The sequence below is a fragment of the Trichosurus vulpecula genome, chromosome 6 (genome assembly GCF_011100635.1).
Source record: "Trichosurus vulpecula isolate mTriVul1 chromosome 6, mTriVul1.pri, whole genome shotgun sequence".
NCBI classification, from domain to species: Eukaryota; Metazoa; Chordata; class Mammalia; order Diprotodontia; family Phalangeridae; genus Trichosurus; species Trichosurus vulpecula.
The window spans coordinates 64,717,720-64,736,846 of NC_050578.1; the positions used below are offsets into that span (position 1 = coordinate 64,717,720).

At 44.5% G+C, this 19,127-nt stretch overlaps 2 protein-coding genes across 4 annotated transcripts in view; both read right to left on the reverse strand.

Annotated features, from left to right (window-relative positions):
- DNAJB14 (DnaJ heat shock protein family (Hsp40) member B14) overlaps positions 1 to 3,015 on the reverse strand; it is a 110,191-nt gene extending 107,176 nt beyond the window's left edge. The window contains exon 1 of one of the 2 annotated variants that reach the window (XM_036762939.1): positions 2,863 to 3,015. In XM_036762939.1, coding sequence (XP_036618834.1) covers positions 2,863 to 2,995 — 133 coding nt within the window. In that variant the 5' untranslated portion in view covers positions 2,996 to 3,015. The remainder of the gene's footprint in view (positions 1 to 2,862) is intronic. The other variant, XM_036762940.1, reaches the window with a different exon arrangement.
- A 2,138-nt stretch (positions 3,016 to 5,153) lies between these two features.
- Positions 5,154 to 7,808, reverse strand: LOC118854500 (histone H2A.Z). Of its 2 annotated transcripts, XM_036764867.1 has the most exons (5): positions 7,318 to 7,808; positions 6,699 to 6,776; positions 6,323 to 6,436; positions 5,995 to 6,124; positions 5,154 to 5,596 (listed from the first exon to the last, which is right to left on the reverse strand). In XM_036764867.1, exons 1-5 carry the CDS (start codon positions 7,318 to 7,320, stop codon positions 5,535 to 5,537), a joined length of 387 nt encoding a protein of 128 aa, XP_036620762.1. In that variant the 5' UTR covers positions 7,321 to 7,808; the 3' UTR covers positions 5,154 to 5,534. The 2 variants fall into 2 exon arrangements, with proteins under 2 accessions (XP_036620762.1, XP_036620761.1); XM_036764866.1 differs by lacking the exon at positions 7,318 to 7,808 and having other exon boundaries at positions 6,699 to 6,979.
- Between the last annotated feature and the right edge of the window lie 11,319 nt (positions 7,809 to 19,127).

Below are 19,127 nucleotides of genomic sequence, written 5' to 3' on the forward strand. Positions count from 1 at the left end.
ATCCCAACAACAGCTCTCTCCTTCTTCTGGAATGTTTCATCATCCATTCATTCATTCATCATTCATACTGCTTCAGTGACACTGCTTTGTGATAACTCACATGCTTATCTTGAATCAATCAACGAGCATTTATTAAGGACCTACTATTTACCAGGCACCCAGAATAAAAAAACAAAAAAAAAATGAAAGTCATTGTTCTCCAGGAACATATTTTAACAGCAGAGACATGTAGATCTGTTTCTACAAGATATATACAACACAGCAGATACAAAGTAGCAGGACCAGGAAAGGTTTCCTGCAGAAGGTGGGGCTCGGGCTGAGTCTTTGAGGAAACTGGATTCTAAGGGGCAGACAAGGGACGGAATGTCATGTGTGAGGAACAAAAAAGCCAGCAGAGCTGGGCCCTGGAGTGTGTATAAGGGCATAATGTCTAAGAATGCTAGGATAGGAAGGGCCCAAGGTGTCAAGGAACTAGAGAGCCTTTGGAGAAAATTGACTAGGAACTGACTTAGTCAGGTGTGGACTTTAGGAAAACCACTTTGGTGCCTGTGTGGAGAGACTCTAGCACAAACTAGAAGTGATGAGAGGCTGAACTAGGGTGGTGGTTGTGAGAGAAGAGTGAAGAGGACAATGTTGGAGATGTTGTAGAGACAGAAACAAGGGTTTCCTTGAGTAAAACAAGGATCTAAACTAAGGGCTGTGCTGTTCTAACACTAATCGAAGGTGTAAATCATAGGGCAGCTGGCATGCTCATTAGAAATGGAGACTTTCACAAAGCAGGGGGCAACAGTTAGGATCTTTATAGGTTAGAGCATTAGATTGAATCTAATCAGATGAAACCTAAAATGAAAATGTAGTCTTCCTGAGGCAGCAGAGCAGAGTGGATAAATGTTCTGGGTTAGGAGCCAATAGGACCCACCTCTAGACACTTAAAGTCACTTAAGCTCTAGATGTTGCAAACAGCTCCCTAAGTCTTGCAACTTGCAACCCTACAGAGGTTAGAACTGCTGAGGGTGTTCTCATAGGTTCTTTCTGAAATCACAGGCCCTTCTTATAAATGTAGTCTTACAGATACACTTCACATATAATGTGAGAAAGCACGATTAGACAAAAATTTGAAGGGGAAAAACAACCTTGGGATTTTTGCAGACTGTAAATTTACTATGAATTAACTGTGCTGGGGCTGCACTGAGAGGCACAGCCTCCAAGAATACAGAGACAGTTCCACTGTACAACCATAGTTCCATCCACCATATCTTAGGAAGGACGCTGATACTGATGATCAAGAAAGTGTCCAGATGAAGGCAACTAATCAAGTGACAGACATTTTTAAAGAGATTACTATGTGCCAGGTGCTGATGAAAGACCTTGAAATCAAATCATATGATGGACCTGAAGATTTTGTCTGCAGAAGAAAAAATTTAGGAAAGACACTGGTACAGTGGAAAGAGGCTCTATTTGGAGTCAGAGGACCTGAGTTGACGTAGGAGTCCTGTCACCTGGGCAAGGATTTCACCCTCTCTAAGCCTCAGTTTTTTTCATTTCTAAAATGAAGGAGTTGGTATAAATGATTTCCACTTGTCCCTTCAAGTTCTCTGACATGACAGTTCTTTTTAAGTACTTGAAAGACCGGCATAAACAAGAGGAATTCGTTTTGTTTGGCCCCAAAGGGCAGGTCTAGGAATAACAGAACAAAGCTGCATAGGTAAATTTACCCAAAAGTGGTGAATGTGCCTAAAAGTGTCTTCAGAAGGAGGCAGTAAATTCCTCCTCACTGGAAGTTTTTAAGCAAAGGCTGAAAGACCAAATGTTCACAATGTTGTAGAAGGGATTTTTTTCTAGGTAGGGGTTGGACTAGATGACCAGTGAGGTCCCTCCGAACTATGAAAGCCCATGATTCCATAACTGGGCAGGGACATCTGTATCTCTCCTATTCCCTACCAGACACTTACAAAATAGACCTTTACCAAATATTTGCTGATTAACTTAGGTCTTCCAAACCTTATAAGTCTATTAAAACTCTCTGGGCCTCAGTTTCCTCGGCTATAAAATTAAGGGGCTGGACTAGATAATTTCTCAAGAGTTACTTCCAACAGTAACAAGTAGCTGATTTTAAGTAGCTTAAGTTGAAAAAGTTAAACTTTCCTATCCCTCACGGAACAGAGAGTTAATGTGCAGTTAAGTAGCCGGAAAACCTCACTCACCCACCCACCCAAAGAGTGAGGAAGCAGAGGGCATTAATACAGCAGAACCTACTGAATCAGCCCTGAATTTCCTTCCCATTCTTAAAGTGTCCTGAGTCGTGTGAAACAGCAGGAGGACGCTTGAGAGGCCTAGCTAGGGAGTGACACAAACAGGAGCATCACTTCTGGGCCTGGACGACACCAAGAAAAAGCCGCCTTCGCTCCGGGGCAACTCGGACACTCAAAGGCAGCCCCAAAGTCTCGGACAGACCCGGGTCAGACCCTTCCTGGCTCGGGCCCAGTCTGCAGTCATTCCTGGCTGCCCGGCTCCCGGGGGGCACTGCCCTCTCTGGGGAAGAGGTGGCTGTTTGCTCAAGGAAGGATTTCTCGGCCCCAGGCCGGGGAACCATCCCCGACCGTTCGCCCCCGTTTTCATGGATCAGCAGGGAGTCCCTGGGGCATATGGGCAGCAATCCCCGCGCAGGGGGGGGCAAACGAGAGAGCCTCGGGAGCTCGGAGCTGACCCGGGTCCTCTGTGCCCGGTGCCGGGGAGGGGGAGGGGAGGCCGGGCCAGGGCTGCAGGCCCCGCGGGGGTGTGTCGGGCCGAGCCAGGCCTCCCCCAAGCTGTCCCCGCGGGGCCCGGGGGCCGAGGCGAGGCACGGCCGGCGAATTCACTCACCTCGGGCCGTGGGGGACGGGTAGAGTTTCTCTGCCTTGTGAAGGAAGCGCAGGGCCCGGTCGCGGTTGCCGGCCTCCAGCGCTTCCCGGGCGATCTCGATGCATTTCTCCGCCTCATCCCGGTTCCCCTCCATGGCTCGCTCCTTCTTCCGTTTCCTCCGGCAGCGCAGCGAAAAGGGGGCGGAAGCCAGAGCGGCGGAGGCGGAGGCGGGAGGGCGGGCCGGAGGGGGGAGGGGGCCGGGCCGGGCCGGGGCGGGGGAGGGGCCGGGCCGGGGCCGGGCGAGCGAGCAAAGGGCCTTGGAACCGGAGAACGGGCGGCTCCGCCTCCTCACGGGCGGCCTCCCGACCCTGCGGCGGCGGCGGCGGCTAGGCCTAGGGCAGGCTGCATCCCGGACCCCGACCCCGGCCGGGGACTAGCGCCCAGGTGGGCCCGGGACAGGTGGTGCAGGGGATGCCGAGGCGGGGATGTCGAAACGTCCGATCCGAATCCGCAGAGCGAGGCTGGGAGGGCGCAGGAGCCAGGCAGAGCCTACCAACCGGGGCCCGACGGCGGGGGGGACGGGTGGTACCACCGAGCCCCCGGAGAGGGGGGGCAGGCCGTTACCACTGCGGCGCCGAGGGCGCAAACTACTTGGTCCCTGCGCTGGGCTGGAGCCCCGGCCCCTCTCCAGACCCGTCCTCCATGTCCGTCCAGCCCCGCCCCCCCCACGCCGAGAGAGCCCTAGCCCCGGGGATGTGGCGAGGAAGGGGTGACTGCAACGTGAGCCGCCTAGGATTTGGGGAGACCACTTCCCAAGGTCCCCATCTGCCCCTAGCCGAGGCGTCCGGGGTTGTCGTTTCCTAGGGGGCGCTAGGAATCTTATTTCCCAGCCGAACCTCCCCAGAGTGCAGCGGGCCGAGGGTTTCGAGTTACCGCCTCCATGGTAACCCAAGACTGGCGTGCAGGAGGCGGGGCCAATAGAAGACCCACCCCCCCCCGCGGGCCCGCAGTCATTGCGCATACACCATGTGCCATGTAGGCGAGAGCCTCCCAAAGCCCGGCTCTAGCTTAGCTTTCCTTCCCCCAAATACACCGTTTTGTCCAGATTTAAAACAGCTGATAAACCCCAAAACCTGAAAATGCAAATGTATCACTAACTGGCGAGATGTTTTTAACAAAAATTGCTTTATTAGCCATCTGCGGTAAATTGAAATGTCAGTAAAACCACATTTTATTTTCACAGAAAGGCTTCTGAATATGCAGGACACGTCGAGTTTATGCCCATTTTACTGAGGGGTCAACATAGCTTTCACTAGTCAGCCGCACACCGTATCTATCCCATGGCAACTGACTTTTCGAAAGCCGCTCAAACACAAGTGGTCAAGTTCTATTGAAATGGCAACAAGCCGTCATAGAACTTAGCTAATTTTGGACAGCCATTTCTAAATATTTAGTAAAGAACCAGTGATCTACTGGTGAAGTGTCTTATCCCAACTAAATCTGGATTTCCATAGAAGCACAAGCCATTAAAATCCAGGTTTTTGCTGTGAAATCCTGATTTGCACCTGTATTTCCTTGAGTATGTACGTATGCCTACGCACACATACATATGCACAGACACAAAATAGTACAAGATGTTAAGAATCTGAGTGTAACACTATGAATGTCTCCAATCCTAGAGCTGAATAAATATATTCACAACTAAACATGGGGAAAACCTGAAAAACCCCCAAAACACATTTGGTAAAGAAACCAAAAGTAAATTTGTGACAAATAGTTTCGTGAACACTAGTCTTTTACAAAACTCATTCATTTTACAAGACTCATTCAACATTAGGCACCATCATCTTTCCTTCATAGGCTTACCGCCTTTTCTTTCAAGGCCCCTAACATACTATAGTTTGGTCTACTCCATCCAAGGATTATGTTTCAACATGACTTATGTCTTGATTCACCTTTTGGTGGTAAGCTACAGTAAAATCTTTTCCTAAAGATGATGTTTGGCAAAATTATGAATGACATTAGTAGGTGCATAGATAAATAAACTTAAGAGATCTTGTTGAGAAGCTTCTCAACCTTTGAAAAAAGCTGTCACAACCTTTAATTTTTAAAGCAGCACCATTTTTGAGAGCTGCAGATGCTTTTGATTTTGTTTCTCAGTTGAACTTACTTCCTACTCTAGTTGATCAGGAGAAACCCATGTTTAAGTTACCAGGCGTATTTTCAAATGGCTCATTTGAGTTAAGAGCATTTGGATCAAACTGACCTAGGTCTCTGCAATTATAAAACATAAAAAATTCAGGAAACAAAACTTGTTTTGGATATGACCTTTATTGAACTCATCCACCAGAGTGGAAATAAAAGTCTGTACAAAACCAAATGTTTGTTACTATAACTTCTGCATCACAATTAATATCCAAACAGATTTTTAAAAACAGTCAACTCAATCAAAACCCACTACTTCAGAATCAATAGCTTCTTTGAAGCCACAGTAACACTTAAATATGGTTAAGACTTCAATGCAGAAATTTGGTTGGCTGGAAAGCTAAGTAAGCTTCCAACTTAATCAAAATAGAATTACAAAAAGGCAAAATTGTGGTTTTCACAGAGATACAGTCCACTGGAAATCACCAACACTGGACAGTTGTTAAGAATATTTAGAGTCCTGAGATAACATGGAATCCAGGCATCCTTTAAACAGTCTTCTGTTGTCCTTTCTTTCCAATCAGAGATTTATGGATGTGTGGAATCACACCTACAAGAGTGTTAAAAGATTAGAAGTTTCTTTTTTAAAATCATGATGCAAATTAACTATTTAAGAGCAGTAAAATAGAATCTATTTGCCCCACCTTATAGTTCTTAATTAAAAGGCTAATTTGTCAAACTTTAAAAAAGGACATTAATTTTCCATGTCAACAAAAGTGGACCATATATTTTGTTACATATCTGTTAATCCAGTTTGTTTCAGCAAGCTTACCTGCAGAATACAAATTGCCTGAATGTGGAACGGTAACTTTTCTACAGGCTGACATACTAAAATTGTAGCTCTAAAAAAATCATTAGTAATTTCTACTCTAAAAACCAAGTGCAAGCTTCATCAAAACTTTAGAGATTTTTCCCTCCACCAATTGTAGATAATAATCAGCTACGTACCACCACCAGCAATTGTTGCCTTAATAAGAGAGTCCAACTCTTCATCCCCACGAATGGCAAGCTGCAAGTGGCGAGGAGTAATGCGCTTCACCTTTAAGTCTTTTGATGCATTTCCTGCCAGCTCGAGAACCTGTGAGGAAGAACCCTAAATCAACACTCTCTACGGTAACTCAGCTCAGTCCAGGTGAGTGTGAAAGCAGGCTGTGCGCGTTATGTAAGTTCCCAGACCGGACAGCAGGCTCAGAGCGGCCCTCTCCGGTGCGCCCCCCTCCCAGTCCCTCCCCTCCCCCTGCCCGCCGCTCCACAAGCACCGCACGGGCTCCTTTACCTCTGCAGTTAGATATTCCAGGATGGCTGCGCTGTACACGGCGGCCGTAGCTCCCACGCGTCCGTGGCTCGTTGTCCGCGACTTCAGATGCCGATGAATGCGGCCCACTGGGAACTTCGAGAAAACACACACACCCAAAAATGCACAAAAAAGATCTGCCCGGGCCGAGACCGGGCTCGGCTGACACTCCCGCCAAATCTAGACCCAGGCTGGGGGAGTGGAGGGGGGGAACCCTGTTCAGGGCACACGTGACCGCGTTCCCACCGCCGCCCCACTACCGCCCCAGCCCACGCGCGAAGGGGGCCGCCCGCCCCCCCCTCCCGGAGGGGCGATCCGCCGAGGCGGGCGCAGGCCCACGGCGGCGGGTCCCACTGACCTGCAAGCCAGCCCTCTGCGAGCGGGAAACCGCCTTTGTCTTCGCTTTTCCGGAGTCCTTCCCAGCCTTCCCGCCAGCCTGGAGGGGGCACACACCCATGCGGGCGGGAGGAGGGGTCGGGGGTGAAGGCGCTCAGCTCGGCCACCGAGACCCCTCCCCCTCTGCGGGGCCTCCCAACGCCCAGCCCGAGCATTGCCCCGGGCGCGAGCGGGCGGGGGATGGGAGGAAGAAGGGAGGCCGCCCCCGCCTCCCCGGGGGGCTCGGCGGCTCCCCGCCCGCCCGGGCGGCGCTGGACCAGCCGCGCGCAGACCGCCGGGAGCGCGCGCGCGCCCAGCCCCGGGCCCGCGCGGCGCCGCGCACGCGCGCCACCAACCGTCGCCGCCGCCACGAGACCGGAGGCGGCTCCCTCCCTGCATCCCTCCCCCCAACCGTCCCCCTCTCCTTCGCTTCCTCCTCCTCCTCCTCCTCCCTCGACTAGTCCAGGTGCGCGCGCGCGCGCCCCAACCGCCGCTTCTCTCCCTAGTCCCCGGTGTGTAACGGTGCCCTCCCCCTCTCCCCTCCCCCTTCTCCAGCCGGGAACCAGCCCGCGGAATCCTTCAGGCTCCTCTGCCAAGTTTACCATTTTGAGTTGTGCGTGAAGCTCTCTCGCACACACGCTCACGGCAGAGAACGGACCAAGCAAACACTCGGGCAGAGATCCCGCCGGCTACTGCTCTGGCGCACCGCGATTCAAACTGCGCTGTCTCCCGCCTTCCCCGCTCCCTTTATACTGCAGAATGTTCCCTCATCCGGGAACTCGGATCGCCCCCCGCACCAATGGCTGCCACTCGCCCTGGAGACGCGTCCTCGGCGCCTCAGCCAATGAGCATGAGAAGCAAGCGGACGTATGGGCGGGCTTCTCGCCGCTCTAGCGAGAACTGGTGTCGGGGTGGGGGTGGGGGGGGTAATGAAAGGGAAGGCGAGAGGGAGGGAGGGGGAGAAATGGAGCAAGCTAAGGCGCTCAAGCGTAGAAGCCAGCCAGCCGGCGTCACGTGACTGGGGGCGGTGCGGAGGAAGGGCGCGCGCCTAGGCTCCCCGCCGGGGCACCCGGGCATGCACTGCCCGTGCTGCGCCGCGCGACCGCGAGCTTCGGCCCCGGTGGGCGTGCAACGCTCCAGGCTGCCGAACCCCAGTCTGTACCCACCCCGCCGCCCCTCCCTCTTTACCTCCCCATCCCCGCGCCCTTGACTCTCAGAGCAGGCCAGCATCCCCCGCTCACCCAACCAGCCGGCGGGGCCTGGAAATGAGACTCCCCGCGTCCCGATTAACCGTGGCAGGCTGGCGTGTCCGCGGCAAACTACCCTCACTTGGCAGCCAATAGCGGGCCGGCGGGCATGCACGAGCCGCAGCAGGGGGGTCTCCGCCGAGCCCCAAAGAAGCGGCCACAAAGGAGGGGGGAGGGAGTTCAAACGAAAAGCGGGGGCTCTACCCAAGCCTTCTCTTGTCGGTGCGCCGCTTTTCTCCCCTCGACGCTCGCTTGCGTGACAAATGCATGTCAGCCGCTCACCGACAGTTAGGGACAGTTTGCAGGAGCCTCTATACGCAGAGCTTCTCCGTGGCCGGCGTCCGCTCGGTCTGGGATCATCGCCCATCACTTACTCGATCTTGTTGCGATCAATGCACCGCGCGACCCACTCCGCTGGACTTGTGCGCATTTATTATCGGCAAGCATGGGGCGAAACTCGGTAAACATCACACCAGAAATAAAATACAACGCCCAGCCCTTTAGGCTTCATTCCTGATTAGTTTGACAAGTTGCAGAAAGAACTCCCCTCCTCTCTGAGGGTGGGGAGAGGGAGGGTAAATTAGAAGTAAAAAGGCCCCACTGAAGCTAGCTAAGAATCAGACCGTGGGACGTGAGCTCCTTGTTTCTATAGCAATGGCTGCTGGGCTTTCGAAAACCCGGAATAGGGAGGCCGGCTTGTCCGCAAGTGCTGGACAGGGACTTTTTTTTCTTGGCCGTTCCTTTCCATCCAATACATTGCATCAGGCAGACATCACACCTGATAGTACTTGAAAACAAAGTCAAGGCGCAGCAAGTAGGTCGTCAATAGCAGGCAATATGAAGCCACCGTAGTATTTGGAAAGGTAAAGGCAGGATGATACCAAAGAACATCATTTTGGACAGCACCACGCCCAAATCCTGGTAACTTCAGTGACTTGTTTCCAAATTAAAGGGAGAACTCTATCGCACCAAGAGCTAGGTTGACCGAAATAATAGTAAAGAATAGCTTTATACACAAACATGAGTTAAACGAGGTGGTATTTCAAACTTCTGAAGTAATTTTGCCTAAAACAAGTTTCGAAGGAGATATTTGCAAGAGATATTCCCTATCACTCTCAACTCCCTACCTCACCCTCCTACTCTATCTCTGCCTGGTCCTCCCAGGATTGAGAGGCTGGCAGGGGACAAATTTTCCCCTTCACCGAGTTATCCCTATGCCCAAACCACTTAGGCTGCGAAGCAGATAGAGGAAAGTATGAAATTAGCTCAGAGGTGAGAGCTTGGATGGAGTTGATGAGATCAAGATCAAGGGTTTAAATTAATCAGGCCAGTTAGCTTTGCACAAAGTGAAGAAGAACTTGTTTTTAAGGTCACAGATTGCGCTCTTAACCTTGGCCAGCCTTACAACTCACAAATGCGTACCTTTCATTACAAGAGAGATCAAATCAGTGGATTTGCTCAGCTCAAGCCTATTATCACTACTGGAAAAGCAACTCAGAGTTCAGTTGACAGGCTAGCTAGTATCATTTTTGTATACATGAAAAGTACTTCACTGGAATTTTTTCCATGCTTAACCCACATCCATAGTTAGAGGAGCTTTGGTCTCCCAGAAATAAAAATTGATGCCATGCATTTCAGTCCTTCATTATATATATTTATATACATAGTATGTATGTATACTATATATATGAATATATACATATTTATATATATAGTGTACATACACACTATATATATAAATATGTATATATATATGTTTATATATATAGTATACATACATATATATATAGTCCTTCATTTGCTCCCTCATCCTTGTTTTTCTTTCTCGTACTTACTACTCTCAACTAAATTGTGTGATATTTATGTATTTCGTATCTCTTATCACTTAAAAATTATTAACACTTGCTTTGCATTCCCTGAAGGACCACAACTTCTGTTTCATTCGTTTTCCTGGGAGCATCTAACATGTTGAAGTATGCATTTAATAAATGTTGGGTGACTTCATTTATCTGGCTATTTAGTGAGTTAGGCTATAATCACACAGAATGGGAAAGGATTTCAGAGGTCATAGATCAGGAATTCCTGATGTGATCACCCATCCTCCACTTGAAGGCTGTCTCCTTCCATCTTCATGCATCCTGTTCCAGCCTCTGCTTCTAGGATGCGGTATCCTGGTACCAACTTGGTACCTTGGAATCCAGGATTTTCAAAAGCCCTCCATTTATAACTCAGAACCCAGACCCAGCACTAGCCGTGTGCTGATGCTTTCACAACTTGTCCTCATCCTCTTCCCTTTTCTAGCTCTTGCATCAGTAATCGAATCAACAGTATGATTCAAAGAAAGGATGAATCACAGTCTCAGTGACTTCCCAGGTCAAAACATGTCCCAGGCAACCACTTCCCTATTTGTGTAGTCTATTCCCATTAAAATATAAACTCTCTGAGGGCAGAAACAGTTTGGATTTTTGTATCTCTAGTGCTTGGAACGTAGTAAACATTAAATACATTTCTTTTTTAATTCTTGGAGAACTTACTACTTCTCAGGCAGCCCATTTAACTTTGGAATGGTTCTAATTGTTAGAAAGCTTTTCCTTCCATCAAGCTGAAATCTGCCTGCTACTCTGAAACATACGATCATATAATTTTGAGCTAAAAGAGAATTTAGAGATAATCTAGTCTATTATAGGCCAAGCCTTAAGCAGATTCAAGGTTTAAAATATAACTGTGGAACATAAAACATAAATTAAAACCAACTTTACTAAGGCGGGTTTAAAAAGGGCACAGTTCCAAAGTTAAAGGGATAGAAAGTATTACCTTTGGTAGTCACCACAAACAACAATCATCCGGCAAAGAAGGCATCAATTTACCCCTCCCCAAGGCAATTGCAGAATTGAGGACTCCATTCCCCCTCAGGACTAAGCCTCTTTAAATTTCAAGGGTCAGAAACCCCACCCTCCCCACCCCTCTCTTAAGGGATCATCCTACTTTACCAACTGCTTGAGATGCCTAGTGTATGTAGCGCTGGAAAGGGCCATGGAAGAGGAAAAAGAAGGGAAGAGAAGAGGTGGGAAGGATCATTCATTCCTCCCCAACATCTCATCCACATAAAGCCAACACAATTCTTTCCACACAGTTTAACTCATTCATTTCATAGAGGAGCACCACAAGGCCCCAGATGGGTTGTGACTCGATCAGTTGCATAAGTAGTGAGCGTCAGACCTTGGATATCATTTCAGGTTCTCTGATTCCTAAGTTTGCCCTCATTAATACACCAAGTTCTGTGTCGTTCCTAGGTCTCCTTAGCCAAGGTGTGGTAGACCATCTAACTCCTCTTCCAAGACAGCTCTTCAAATACTTGAAATTGCTATCAAATCCATCTAAAGCATTCTCTTCTCTAGACTAAACAGATTTGCCCAACCCTTGCATAAAGTGCCAGTCTAGAGTGCCAGGCCCAGCTAGAGTCAGGAAGACTCACCTTCCTTTATTCAAATCTGGCCTCAGACGCTAGCTGTGAGACCCTGGGCAAGTCACTTAATCCTGTTTGCTTCAGTTTCTCATTGGGAAAATGAGCTAGAGAAGGAAATGGCAAACCACTCCAGGATCTTTGCCAAGAAAATGGGAAACAACCTGGTAAATCTCCTCTGGATCTTCTCCACCTTGTCAATATTCTTCCTCGAATGAGGAGCCTAGAACCTCCAGATGTAGTTTGAACAGGGCTAAACACACTGAGGGTTATGATGATCATAGCTAATACCTTTAGAGACTTTTAAGGTTTGCAAAACACTCTGTGTATTATGCTAATCTTAACTGCTGCTTGCCTTTGTTTTCCTCATCAGTAAAATGGAGTTAGTAACATCACCTACCTCCCAGGGTTGTTGCGAAGGTGAAATAAGATAATGTTTGTAAAAAGTGCTTAGCACAGTGCCTGGCACCCAACAGACATTTAATAAAAGCTTGTTCTTATTGTTGTCATTCCACTTGATCCTCACAACAAGGTAGGTGCTATTATTATCCCTTTTTGTAGATCAGGAAAATGAGACTGAGAGGCTGTCCAGGGTCACCAAGCTCTAAAGTGTCTGAGATAGCATTATAGCCTTCTTTATTCTGGAGTTTATACTTCTATTAAAACTTAACTTTTTCCTTGTTTATATTTTTTGTTAGGTTGGGGCCTAACTGGTTTTTTTTTAAGTGCAGGACTTAACATTTAGCCCTTCTGAATTTTATTGATTTGTTTTGGTTCATTATTCTAGCCTTTCCAGATATTTTTGGACCCAGTTCTGTGTTCCCTCTCTCTTCCAGCTTCAGGATCTCTACATATTTGATAGGGGCAGCTAAGTGGTACAATGGTTATCGTACAAGACCTGGAATCAGGTAAGACTCATCTTCCTGAGTTCAAAAATGGCCTCAGACACTTACTAGTTGTGTGACTCTGGGCAAGCCACTTAACCCTATTTGCCTCAGTTTCCTCATCTGTAAAATGAACCAGAGAAGGAAATGGCAAACCACTCCAGTATCTTTGCCAAGAAAACCCCAAACAGAGTCATGAAGAATTGTACATGACTGGAAAATTACTTTGAGAGAGTCATATTTGATAAGAATGATTTATGCCTTTCTACAAGTCTTGAGAAAATTCTTGAGAGCATTCTTGTTCAATGTATGATTTGTTCAAGTCTGATACAGTTTTAGGCTTCTGGTTGAACAAAATTACAAAGATATTTGAAGGCTCAACAACATAGACAGATCTGAAAAAAAAAAGTAACTTGTCATTTCTATCTTCCAGGTACTTACCTGAAGGCTAGTTTAGAGAACTAGAAAAACATATGACAAGTGGGAAGTAACAATACAAGAGCTCAGTCAAAAGACCATTATTATGATAGTCTAAGCATGAAGTAACAGGATCCTCAACTATGATTGTGACAGAGGGAAAAAAAAAGAAAGTGAAAAGAAGAATCAATAGGGTTTAGCATCTGATTAGATAATAGGAAGACAAGGAAGGGTGAAAGAAGGGGAGTCCACGATGACTCAGGTTTGAAAACTAGATGACTAGGATCGTCGTGGTGTTGCTATCAACAGAAATAGGGTCATCCTCAGTAGGTGAACTGATGGGTAAGTAGGAGACGAATTCCACCTTAGATATGTCCATTTAAGGTGACAGCAGAGAAAGCAGATATTTTCATGAAATAAGTGGAGACATGGCACTACAGACTCAGGTCAGGGCTAGGGATAAAGATTTGAGAGGCATTTGTATGGAGGCAGTTATTGAAAGTACAATTTTAGATAAGAATTCTGAGAGAATAAAATCTGCCGTAACAAGACCTTGATTGCAAAAGAGATCATCACATCATTGAATATGCAGAGGTAGGAGAATTAGGATACCATTGCGGCACAGAAGGCAGGATGGTACAATGTACAAAATGTTAAACTTGCAGTCATAGACTGAACTGCAATCCTGCCTCTGCCCCCATCCTAGCTCTGTGACCTTGGACAAGTCACTTATTCTCTTTAAGCCTCATCAGTAATATGAAATGGAGAGAGAGTAGATGGCTTTTAAAGTCCCTTCCAGCTCTAATTATCTGATTCTTTGATCCGAAAAGATCAAACAATACAGAGGAGAAGATCATAGGATCATACGATTTAAATCTAGAAGGAACGTGTAGTCCAGATGTCTCATTTTGTTTTGAATGAAAAACAAAGCATTTGTTAAGAACTTACTATACCTGCCAAGAACTATGCTGACTGATAAGTTTACAAATACAAAATCGAAGACAGTCCCTATCCTCAGGGACCTCGCATTCTCTCCAAAAATAATTTTCATTTTTTGTTTTTATGTAATTGACAAACATCAGCAAACAGATATTTCCATATACAAAGAATAGAAAACAAAAGGAATCTCTATTATGTACAGCATAGGTTTTAAAAAATATATCCAATCCAACATTTCACCTACAAAGCCATCCTATTCTTCTGTATCCCCCTTCTGTTTTCTTCTGTACATTAAAAAAAAAGTTTTACTGATATTCTTTTCATTCTTTTCTTATTTTTGGAGGGATCCCACCTCATCTCAAACTTTGGTTTCCCTTGGGACAAATAAGAATGGACAATCTCCACACATAGACCATGTCTGAAAATGTATATCTCATTCTGTAGTTTATTCAAAGGCTATTTATTGATTATAATTTTTGTTGCATTATGAACAATAAAGGAGGTATTGTATATCTTTGCCTTTCTGGATTTGGTTATGAAGTTTTTAGTTCCTAGCACATGATCAGTTTTTATAATAGTGCTATGTATAACTGAGTGGATATTTGTTTCAATTGTCAATTGGTAATCATCAAAAGGTTTTCATATCTAACTTTCCTGAAATTTTATTCGGGTCCATAACTTTCTTCTTGTTTATATTTTTTGTTAGGTGAGGGCCACATCGAGGACACTATCATAGTTTTGCTGTCTATATTTCCCTGTAATTCAATCAACTTTTAAGTATTTGGAGGCATTACCTTTTGGGGTATATGTGTGTATGTATATATATTATATATACAGTTATAAGTGCTGAAATTATTTATCATGCCTTTGAGCATATTGTAGTTTCCTTGTTTTAACCATATTCATTTTTATTGGTGCTTTGTCTGAGATAATTGCTACCTCTGTTCTTTTTTAAATTTGTTTAGGACTTGATAAATTATTTTCTAGTCCCTCATTTTAACTATGTGAATATTTATGTTTCAACTGCTTCTTATAAACAACAAATTGCTAGATTCTATTTCTAATCCACTCTGTCCACCTTCTTCCATTTTGTGAGTGAATTCATGACATTCACATTCATATACTATGGTTAATTGCTTATTTTCCTCCATCATTTCTTCTTAGACTTTTTCCTCTTTTACCCCTGCTTCCTTCTTTGCAAAAAGAAAAAGGGAATGAAAGAGAGAATGTGATGAATATTAGTAGTCATTAATTAAAGTGGTCTGCTCTAATTCCACTGCTCCTCCTCTCTTTTTTTGTCTTTGAATTCCACCTTTAATATCTCCCCTCCAAAGTTGTGCTTTGTTTTGCTTGTGTCTATTCTCTTTTCTCAACTCTATCCTTTTTCCTAAACCAGTAGCCCCTTATCCCTGTCCCCACCTATTTCTGAGTTGAGGTTAATGTAGTTCTGCCTCTGAACTTTTTCTGTATATGAGTTCAACCTTCCTTTTTCTAGTCCAGATAAGAGTGAGGCTCATGAGATGTCTACTTTTGCCACTGCATCCTTCATGTTTTTATACTCCTCTTCCATCACACTACAATTATGAGAAATAGTATATTGTTCTCTCTTCTTCCTCATTTCTTTCCTAGTATATTTATGTTTCCTCCTTTTTCTTTTCTTTTTTAAAGTCATAACAATAGAACAAAACTACTCCTAGACCATGTCTGTCTTCCTTAACTCCCCTGTGCCTTTTGAAGACAATGGGGTTTGGAAGAAATATTAATCTCTTCTCCTCTATTAGAATGTCTGCAGTTGAACAATGTTTATTCTCTTCTGACCATTTCAATGTATTTCTCTCTTTAGACTTCTTTTGATTCTTGTATTTACCTTTCAAAATTTCTGCTCAATTTTGGTCTTTTGATAAGACATGCTTGAAAGTTACCTATTCTATTAAAGATTCATTTCCCAGGCCCTCTCCATAAGAATTGCTTTCTTTCCTTTTGGTACTGTAAATTCTTATGTGATCCTGATTGTGGTTTCTTGGAATTTTCTTGGCCTATTTTTCAGGTTAGTTGTTTCCACATTACAGTTTCTTCTATTTTTTCAATCTTTTGACTTTACCTAAGATTTCTTGTCCCCTGGAGTCATTGAGTTCTGTTTGTTCCATTGTATGTTTTAAAGAATTTGTTACTTGGGTAGGGTTTTTCACCCTTTGATTTGTTATTTTTCTTCCATTTTTTTTCGCCAGAGCTCTTATTTATTTTATGTTTTAAAAAATCTTGCTGTATTTCTTCCAAGAAATCTTAAAGTCTTTGTTGCCAGCATTTTTCCAACATTTTTTTTTCTCCTGTGGTGTCCTGCTTTTAGGAGTTGTAGAGTTATTCTCTTTTTCTGGTTTTTCCTCTTAAGCATCTCAACCCATAGTATTTCTTCATTGCATTGGATATTTTCTTCTATTTATTTATATTTCCAGCCTCAGTTTCCAGTTTGGATTTTGTTCCAGGATCAGGCTTTGCTACCTCTCAAACTCTTAGATGGAATGGTTGGGCTTTGCTGACTTCTCTCCAAGATTTCTGCTGCTCCTGCTACTGGATCCTACCACCCCTTCTGGCATGTTTGGGTTCAATGTGCTAGCAAGCTTCAGATTTCTTTAGTCTCCTTAGAGCACTACAGGCATTCAGAACTGTATACCTGAGATTCTGTTGGCTTCCCTGGTAAGACCCCACTCTGAATATTTGCAGCATTCAGCCCCTCTTTTTATATAATGTAGTCCTGGGATAGCTTGAGGAGCATATTCTTATTTCTCTGGATTTCTTGATAACTATTCTACCTCTTTTAAGATTTTAAGATTTAAGATTTTTGTTAAAGCATATGTAAGAGTTGGTCTCCTTTATGATTTTTCATGCTGCCATCTTAATTGGACCCTCTCCTACTCTTCCCCACCCTGCATTTTGGATGAGAAATAACAAAGTCCACTGGATTTGTATTTTACTTTCTTAGTCAGTTTAAATGACCTGCAAGGTCTGCCACAGCTATAAAATCCTATGATTCTATGTTTGAAATACTATATATCAAATTTATTTTTTATAACAGAGACATGCATTAGTTCTTTTTGCCTTCGAATTCCACCCAAATTTTAATCAGCAGAAATACCGGGTGGGGTGAGAGATCTCAATTTTAAAAAAAGGAGGTGGGGAGAAGCTAGAAGCATCCAGATTGAAGCCAGCCCCTGTATCTTTCCTTGTATTTGTGTGGTGACCAAAAATGTTGCCAACATCTAATTTAGCTCCTGGCTAGTCCACTCCTTCCCCTTCTTTAGTAGTCAAGAAATGGAGTTACTGATCAAAGCCAGCAAGCATCAGGAACCTGAGATTTGAACCTGTTTTTTTTTTTTTTGACATCCCTTTCAGCACTCTGTCCACTACATCATATTGCCTATTTGCAAAAGACTCTGTATTAGAGGTCTGAGAACTATCCTTGGCCCTGCCTACTGGCAACCATGTGGAACTGTGGGAAAAGCCAGAGCAATGACCGGTGGCACTTGTTAAGTCACACAGAGTTATGGAAGAGTTGATGAAAACCTATAAGAAGCAACAGGATAACAACCCTAAGAAACATTAGATTTGAAATTAGAGAACCTGAATTTTGATTTGAGTTTAGCTATTTATTACTTAGGTGATCTTCAGCGGTTCTCAAACTTTTTGGTCCCCTTTGTACTTTTAAAAATTATTGAGGTTTCCCCAAATCCTGTGATAGTGATATCTATCAATATTTACTATATTGGAAATTGAGAAATAAATTTTAAAATGCTTATTAAGTCAAAATAATAAAAACACATCACATGGTAATATAACTCTTAAAAAACTATTTAGAAATTAGTGAAAAGGGTGCCATTGTTTGGATATATGTTCTTGTTTAACCCCTGTTCCAAAGCCCTTTGATGTGGGACTCTGATTCGTGAGGGGCAGGACAGAGTTGGTGAGAGCTGGAGAGCTCCAGTCTTCTTTCCTCTTTAGGACTCCTCAAGTGGCCTTCTTCCCAGAACCCTTTAAGTGTTGAGTTTCCAGCTTTAAGAGGCAAAATAGAAGAGGCCAACCCCACTTCAGGATGCTGAAGGAAAAGACTGGGACACTTGAGTGAGCTGGCAGTCTCCATCACGTTCCTATCTCCACTTTGCTACATTAAAGGTTGTGGGGAGTTTCCCCTTGGGTGAGAATTAGAACTCTCAGTCTCTCTCTCTCTCTGTGTTTGTTTCTCCCTCCTCCCCCTCTCTTGAACTGTTATGTCTTCACCAGTGGGAGAACTCCTTCGCTCAATATTGCTTAGTATATGTTTTTCTATGTATACCTTCTCTGGTTTCTGTTTTGCTACTGATTTGGATAAATAGATTTTCTTTGCTATCTGAACTATGTGTGTTCATAATGGAACTGGTATTTGGATAAATGATTTTCTTTGCTGTTTGAACTGTGTGTTCATAATGAACTGCTATTTGGAGGGAAAGGAGTCAATCCTTGGATATAGAGCTTGGAGTCTCCCTTATGCCCCAAAATGATGACAAAGTGATCAGAAGTGAGATTGAACCCAATGGTATCTTCTAGACTAGACTAACAATACTTAAGGGAGTGAAGAAAATTCTCTCTGAAGAGAATAGAGTGGTCACTTGCTCCAGCTTCCTGGCCTCTTTCATCTTTGCTTGAAAGCATCCCCCAAAAGACTGATGCTTGAAAAGTTCTGTAGACACTGAATAAAGCTGGAGGTCTCCAGCTCTCAGGAATTCTGCCCCACCCTTCACCCTCCCCAGGACACTCTTCTCCACCAATTAGGAGAAAGTCCCATATCAACGGGCTTTGAAATGGGTTACATTTGCAAATTTCTTTAATGTTTGGCTTAACAGAAGACAGCTGGATTCTCTTATCTGCTTCTGCATTTTGTCTGTTGTAGTATATTATTTTGAAGTCTATGAAGAAAATCTGACCTCATACATCCATATATAGTTGGAAAAGGGAACAATACTTTAGTAGGAAAATAACGTCTTAGTATCATTATGAAAATAGTTTTGATCTTATGGACCTCTACAAGGATGAAGAGGGAATCCCAGATCACACTTTGAGAAGTAACAGACTAGTTGTAATCTCTAAGATCCCTCCCAATTTAAAATCCATGACTCTATGAATTCACCTAACTTCTTAACTTCAGTTCCCTCATCTGTGAAATAAAATGAGGAAGTTGAACCCTAAGGAACCTATGGACTTTCAGTCAATTGTCCTGTGATACTAAGCTGATCTTTACCATACTTGCTGATCAAGAAAAGATTCACTTTTTATTGCCCCTATCCAATGACTTTTGGGTACTTTTCCCTTTATTTTTGACTAGGTAGTCAACAGGTATACTGAAACCCTCTATCATCCTAGTTCCAATTAATATGATAATTTAAGGTTTCCAAAGTTCTTTCCTCAAAACTAACCTGTAAGATAGGTGGTAT

Bases quoted from the DNA above. Each gene is read 5' to 3' on its own strand.
- LOC118854500 (XM_036764866.1), bottom strand. From the start codon at position 6,797: ATGGGTGTGTGCCCCCTCCAGGCTGGCGGGAAGGCTGGGAAGGACTCC. The intron at 6,437-6,698 runs GTCAGTGGGACC...GTTTTCTCGAAG, and splicing joins CGCAGAGGGCTGGCTTGCAG to TTCCCAGTGGGCCGCATTCA. The intron at 6,125-6,322 runs GTAAAGGAGCCC...TCTTCCTCACAG, and splicing joins TGGAATATCTAACTGCAGAG to GTTCTCGAGCTGGCAGGAAA.